General features: G+C 37.1%; 1 protein-coding gene across 1 annotated transcript in view; it reads right to left on the bottom strand.

Moving 5' to 3' along the window:
• Positions 1-1155: 1155 nt before the first annotated feature.
• The window catches only part of LOC311035506 (NACHT, LRR and PYD domains-containing protein 3-like), a gene marked incomplete at both ends in the record, with an annotated part of 49252 nt that continues 42743 nt past the window's right edge, over positions 1156-7664 (bottom strand). The window contains 3 exons of the mRNA XM_084043763.1: positions 1156-1186; positions 4225-4398; positions 6582-6749. Coding sequence (XP_083899889.1) covers positions 1156-1186; positions 4225-4398; positions 6582-6749 — 373 coding nt within the window. The remainder of the gene's footprint in view (positions 1187-4224; positions 4399-6581; positions 6750-7664) is intronic.

Below are 7664 nucleotides of genomic sequence, written 5' to 3'. Positions count from 1 at the left end.
ACTAAATATATCAATTGAAATCATGAATTACTTTCCTAACCATATATTTTAAGCTGAGAATGATTACGTTTAAACTCTATGCGCTTATTTGACAGATTAGTGCACATTAATGAACTCTTAACATGATTATAGTAAATACAGATGTGCCAAATCAAAACTTCACATGTTACTGTTCTTTCCCTGAAAGTGCCCTGAAAATGCATTTTTTCCTCCCTTTTCTGCCCTTAAAAATGCACTGTTTTGCCCCTGAAAAGAAGTTGTCACTACACACCCCCGTTTTTCCCTTCAACAGACATCCATATACATGAGATCAAGAAGAAGGTGTCAGACTCATTATGAGGCGAAAGGTGATTTGAAGAGGTCCTTGACCAGTTGCTCAAATTAATTAGCATCATAAAAGCAGTGATCTGGAGAGGCTTAAATATGAAATGCAAGATAAGACAGAGGGGTTTCTGGAGGTATGGTCTCCCTTTCTGGACTTCATGGAAGAGAGTCATTGATTCAGACCGGTTCAAGATATGTATTTAAGCTGCTTTGATGAAATAATAACAGACATCCCACCCTCAATTGTGCACACACATACCCCTTACTTCTGAAGCTTTACCACTTGATATTTTTTATTTTTTACCTTTTGTTTTATTGTTCTTGTTCCCTGTCTTACACTTATGATTTTCTGTACGTTCACTGTGTTGTATGTAGGTCTGAGTCTGTTGTAGTCTGTTGTTTGTAGTCTTGTTGTTGTTGTAGTCTGTTGTCTAAATGTAAACCAGAAAATTGCAAAAATAAATGATTATAAAAAAAATAAAAATAAAAGCAGTGATCATCAAAATAATTGCCCTTCTCTGTCCCTCTTATTGCCCTGGGAATCCCCTGAAAATGTACTGTCTTGGCGATGGCAGGACATTTGAAGTTTTGAAATGGCACATCTGTATGTATGAGTAAATAAGCTGGATTTAGCACAAAACTGTGACTTTTCAGGAAATGGAAAGAATAACCTGTGTTCCAATGGATCCCATGTAGTTATTATTTTAAGTTTGGAAATAGGTGATGGAACGTGCTTGCCTTGTACATCAGGCATTTTTGCTGCTTTTACATGGGACAGTCATAAAGTGAAGTATATAGTATAGAAGTGGTTAGACAAATGAGCAATAGCTGTCAGAGCTCTGACAACGAGCAGTTCATCAGTCTAAATGAAAAATAAATCACCAGAAGTTTGAATGTCTGCTATAAATAAAACATATTAAAGGACCTGGTCTGGATGGACTGGCTGGGTTTAGTAGAAAACCAAGAGCTGGAAAGAGCAGGCAACCTAAATGGTCTTTATTTCCAACATGCAGGTAACAGACAGCAACAGGTTGAAAACAGATGATCAACAAACAGAGAGGACAGAGTTTATATACAGTATTGTATACAGAAGACCTAACAGAACAAACGACAATTGATGGACAATTTAAGACAAGTGAAGCTGATAGGACATCTGCTGGAGCAAAAGACAATACAGACCAGTGGTGTAAAGTAACTAATAACTAGTAACTACTTGAAGTAACATTTTAGGAACTTTTACTTTACTTAAGTACTCCCATTATACTTTATATATTCCACTACATCTCAGAGGAAAATATTGTACTTTTTACTCAATTATTTTAAAAAGTTGCTATTTACAATGTTATACTGTAGCAAAATATGTATCATTGTTATAGTTAATGGGATCATTTACATCCATGGGCCTCATTCACCAAATATTCTTAAAGGGCAAGACCACTTTGGTAGAGGTTTGGGTTGTGCAGTTTCCTTGTCATGATGTAACTCCAAAGGTGGACAAGCAATGAAAAATAATTGCTCCATTAATTAGAAATTGATATTTCAAAATATGCTCCTCATTGACTTACATTGTAGCCTACACTGACACAGCTCTCAAAGTCACTCTTTTAGCACATAAACGAACACAAACTAAGCTGATTCAAACAATATAGAACATCACCACACCCAGTACTGTTTATATTTTTAATAAAAATGTCAACTTCCTGATGATTTTACTATTTGAAAATCCGTATCCGGATCCGCCGATCCAGTCCGGGTTTTCTTTCTAATAAAAATAGCTAAATCAACAGTAAGTTAACATTTTTATCAAAAAACAAACAGTACTGGGTTTGATGATGTTCTATATTGTCTGAATCAACTTAGTTTGCGTTTGTTTACATGCTAAAAGAGTGATTTTGAGAGCTGTTTTACTGTACAATGTAAGTCAATGGGGAGCATATTTTGAATGATCAATTTCTAATCAATGGAGCAATTATTCTTTTATTTTTTGTCCACCTTTGGAGTTACATCATGGCGAGGTAACTACACAACCCAGACCTCTACCAAAGTGGTCTTGCCCTTTAAGAAGAGATTTCTTCTTAGGACCCATTTACTTGGTTTTCACAAAGATTCTGACATTAACCAATGTTTTCTTAGCTGTCATTTATACTTAGTTAAAAATAAAATCTACAAACACTCAAGAACATTCTTAGGCACATTCAAGTGTTGATATGTTTGTACAAAAGCGTTCTTGTTTCTTCTATTTTCTTCAATTCTACTATAACATAATATAGAATTTAAATTACAATCATATTTATTGCATATCCTTAGAGCAGTGGTTCTCAAAGTGCAGTCTGAGGACCTCTGGGGTCCTTGAGGGAGTTCCTGCGGGTCCACAGCAAAATGAGGAACAGTTTAACCACTTTAACTCTATTTTATACAATAGCCGATCTACAAGCTCACTACACATCCCATTGCATCTTTTTTGTTTTTTTTTGTTTTTATTATCAGCTATTTTCTATACATTTCAAAACCCACCCCCACAAACCCCCACAAACCCCCAGCCCCCTACTCCGACATACCCCCACACCCAAATCCCAGATAGCTGCCACACCATGTTTTAAAATGAGACATATGCGTTGTAATTACGCTATAAAATCCATATTGTCTGTTCATTATTGAATACGCCACGTTTAACAGCTGATTGAAACAGTTAATGTCATGCGCACTGCACTGAACACCATGGAGTTTTTTTAGCAGGTGTGGTATATTTAAAGCCACCGACTTACAGGTTTAATGCACTATACTAATTGCCAACAACGCCATATTGTAAAGTTAGTTTGATGTTCCAGAGATGTGAATGAATGGTGAAGAATGGATGAGACATCACTCCAGCAGTGAGGTTTGTTGCTTCGGATTTATTTCATGGAACAAACAGAGTACAAACAGCATAGGGAGCCTCAGCTCCCCTCAGCCCTCCGGCCTCGGACTAGCACACTAAGTTAGTTACATTTCAGTCAGTCCTTTATAGCAGTGGTCACCTTTGAGATCTAAGAAGAGGTACATGTGGGGTGTGTCAGCCCTGTAAGGTGAACCCCCACCTCCCCTGGCCCTCCACATTTGCAACTGTAAAGGGCCAGGAAAGAAGAGGTGCCAGCCTTGATGACAAATGGATAGACGCACTGTCTCCAAGATAAGACAATAGTCAATGCTAATTGTACCCCCACCAGGCTCCTCTCTGTCTGCAACTTGTGAAGTGAAGTCACCTTACATCTATGTATGTTATATGGAAATATATTACACAGGTGAAAAGCAAACAAAAGCCACCGGGAAGATGCAGGTTGGAACGTCATCAGTATGGAACATGTTAATGGTCATCATCTACGGGGATGGACGGTAAAATAAATTCTCTGTCTGTCTGCAACAGCAGAGCGCACACCACGCTCCTGTCTCAACTTAGCTTGTTTGTGACTCCTCTGTTTGCCAGCTTTGTTGTTGCTGGATCCCTGGACCTCAACTCACCTGCCAAAATAGAAAAACTTTGGCCTTTGTTTTGGCCTGTTCCTTTGTTTGATTTTCCCCAACTTTCACCTTTTTGTGTTGCTCTGCTTGGCAGGCATTAGAGACTTAGATTTTTGACTTATTCCTGCCTCTCTGTGTTTGAGTCTGCACTTGGGTTCAACTTGACTATTCAGCGTAACAAGAAAGAAAGAAAGAAAGAAAGAAAGAAAGAAAGAAAGAATGTATCTCAATTGTAATTGTACCACGTACTGTAGTCACTGTACCTTATAATTGTTCTAGTCAAGGTGTGTCACTATGATATCAACCTTATTCACACTCTACAAATAAAGCATCACCACAATATTCATAGTATAATCTCATGATAAATAAATGATGAAAATAAGTTTTGTAAATTAATCTGACCGTAGCGTCACCAGTCCATAATGAGGATTCTTCAGTGCATCAAACAGCAGAGCCAGGTCCTCCAGGTCCAGCCCGTTATCACTTAAGTCCAGGTGTCTTAGATGGGATGGATTAGAACTGAGAGCTGAAGCCACAACTTCAATGTGTTCCTTCTGGAGGTTACAGCCAACAAGTCTGTAATGACAGATTCATGTAAAATAAGAAATGATCAGACAGATCAGCCAAGTTCACTGTCAAGGAAGTTAACCCATTAAGAACGGGAACACATCTGTGTAACCACTTAAACCATTATTTTACATTGGCAAAAATAGCACAGAGTGCCGCACTATGAGCTTGTAGATCTGTTATTTTAGAAAAATCTTGAACATTTGTGCAAATCTTTATATATATTCTTAAAGCGAACATTTGTAACTCAAATCTTTGCTTCTTGGGGGGTCCCTGGAACAACATATTTTGAGATGGGGGTCCGCGGCCAAATACATATAATTTTGGGGGTCCTTGACATGAAAAAGGTTTGAGCACCACTGATATTATAGCAAAATATACGTTTTTTCAAAAAACTGTTCCCCGAGAAGCGAAGATTTGAGTTGCAAATGTTCGCTTTAAAACATACTGTATATATTCAAAGATTTGCACACATTTTCACGATCAAAAAAATAATAGCAGATCTACAAGCTCATAGCGCGGCACTCGGAGCTTGTAGATCTGCTATTTTTGAATAGCCAAAGAAATCTAAAAATGACAGAGATGTGTCCCCGGATTGACTGGGTTAACTAAGAGATTGTCTATGTAGTTCCCCAGCCATTAAAGGACTATTTCACTATTTCACTTTTTTGTTGCTTGATTCATTATTTAGATATTTGATATTCATTTTATCAGAAACGCCCCCTTCTTATACAAACCCAGTGTAACTTCAAACTCCATTTTAACCATGTTAGATTCTTTGAAAGCACCCGCCCTTGGTTCTGGTGACTGATATTGTCCTTCTAATGCGTGAGGAGACCGTGTTTTTTCTATTATCCTTTTCATTTATTTTAAATAGTTTTGGGGGATTTTTTTTTTTTGTATAAAATAAATGAAAAAAGTAATGGAAGAAACACCGCCCCCTCACGTATTAGGAGGGCAAGATGAGTCACCAGAACCAAGAACGGGTGTTTTTGATTAATCTAACATGTTAAAAAAATGGAGTTTGAAGTTACAATGGGTTTGTATAGGAAGGGGGGTGTCTGATGAAATTAATATCAAATATCTAAATACTGAATCAAGCAACTTAAAAACTGTCTTGGGGAGTCACAAACGCCTGTGCTCAAGTACTGTACTTAAGTAAGATTTTGAGGTATCTTTACTTTACTGGAGTATTTCCAGTTTTCAGTACTTTTACTTCTACTCCACTACATCTCAGAGGCAAATATTGTACCTTTTACTCCACTACAATTATTTAAAAACTTTAGTTGATGGTTAATTTGTAGATTTTGATTATTATTACAAAACATACATTAACCCCTTCAGCCCTATATACATTTCAGCCATTTGAAAATAGCTGATCTGCAAGCTCACAATGTGTCGCGATGCGACGCATTGTGAGCTTGTAGATCTGCTATTTAAAAAAATATATTACATTTGAAAACTTGAAATGGGACATTCTGCATAATGAGTACTTTCTACTTTGGGTACTTTAAGTACATTTTAATGTCAATACTTTTGTACTTTTACTCTAGTACATTTTTAATTCCGGACTTTTACTTGTAACAGAGTATTTCTATATTGCAATCCTACTTTTTACTTAAGTAAACTATGTGAGTACTTTTTTGGAATCCCTGGACCTCGCCTCGCTTCACCTGCCCAGCCAGATAAACTTCAGCCTTAGTTTTTGCCTGTTCCTTTGTTATATTTTTACCTACTTCTACCTTTTTGTGTTTGCTCAGCTTGGCAGGCATTAAATACTTAAATTTTGATCTTATTCCTGCCTCTGTGTTTGAGTCTGCGCTGGGGTTCAACTTGACTGTTCAGCATAGAAAGAAAGAAAGAAAGAAAGAAAGAAAGAAAGAAAGAAAGAAAGAAAGAAAGAAAGAAAGAAAGAAAGAAAGAAAGAAAGAAAGAAAGAAAGGGTGAATGTATCTCAATTGTAATTGTAACACGTACTGTAGTCACTGTACCTTATCATTATTCTAGTCAAAGTGTGTCACTATGATATCAACCTTATTCACACTCTACAAATAAAGCATCACCACAATATTCATAGTATAATCACATGATAAATAAAATGTATTTATCATGTGATTGTACTATGAATATTGTGGTGATGCTTTATTTTTTCATCCTTTAATGATGAAATAAGTTTTGTAAATGAATATGACCGTAGAGTTTCCAGTCTACAATGAGGACTCTTCAGTGCATCACACAGCAGATCCAGGTTCAGCCAGCGGTTAGAACTTAAGTCCAGGTGTCTTAGATGGGATGGATTAGAACTGAGAGCTGAAGCCACAACTTCAATGTGTTCCTGTCGGAGGACACAGCCAACAAGTCTGTAATGACAGATTCATGTAAAATAAGAAATGATCAAACAGATCAGCCAAGTTCACTGTCAAGGAAGTTAACTAAGAGATCGTCTATGTAGTTCTCCAGACATTAAAGGGATATTTCACTTTAAAAAGAAAATTGGGTAATTTTATTGTCTACTCAGGCTTTTGTGAGCACTACGGACAGTTTTTAAGTTGCTTGATTCAGTATTCAGATATTTGATATTCATTTCATCAGACACGCCCCCTTCCTATACAAACCCAGTGTAACTTCAAACTCCATTTTAACCATGTTAGATTCTTCGGAAACACCCGTCCTTGGTTCTGGTGACTGATATTGTCCCTCTAATGCGTGAGGAGACCGTGTTTTTTCTATTACCCTTTTCGTTTATTTTAAATCATTTTGGGGGATTTTTTTTTTCTTTAAATAAATGAAAAAAGTAATCGAAGAAACACCGCCCCCTCACGTATTAGGAGGGCAAGATGAGTCACCAGAACCAAGGACGGGTGTTTTTGATGAATCTAACATGTTAAAAAATGGAGTTTGAAGTTACTATGGGTTTGTACAGGAAGGGGGGTGTCTGATAAAATGAATATCAAATATCTAAATACTGAATAAAGCAACTTAAAAACTGTCTTGGGGAGTCACAAAAGCCTGAGTAGACGATAAAATTACCCAATTTATTTTTTTAAAGTGAAATATCCCTTTAACAGGATGTCAGTAAGAATAGAGAACCAGAAGACAGATGGAAAGTTGTCTCTGTAAACTACAGCAAGGGTTCCCAACCTTTTCAGGCCGCGACCCCCCACAAACAAAACACCTAACCCAAAAACTAAACACCAATACACACACACACACACACACACACACACACACACACACACACACACACACACACACACACACACACACACACACAC

Source organism: Gymnoscopelus microlampas, assembly GCF_963454915.1.
Source record: "Gymnoscopelus microlampas genome assembly, chromosome: 2".
Lineage (NCBI taxonomy): Eukaryota > Metazoa > Chordata > Actinopteri > Myctophiformes > Myctophidae > Gymnoscopelus > Gymnoscopelus microlampas.
Note: the sequence above shows the minus strand (reverse complement) of the source record. Positions and strands in the feature narration are given on the sequence as shown.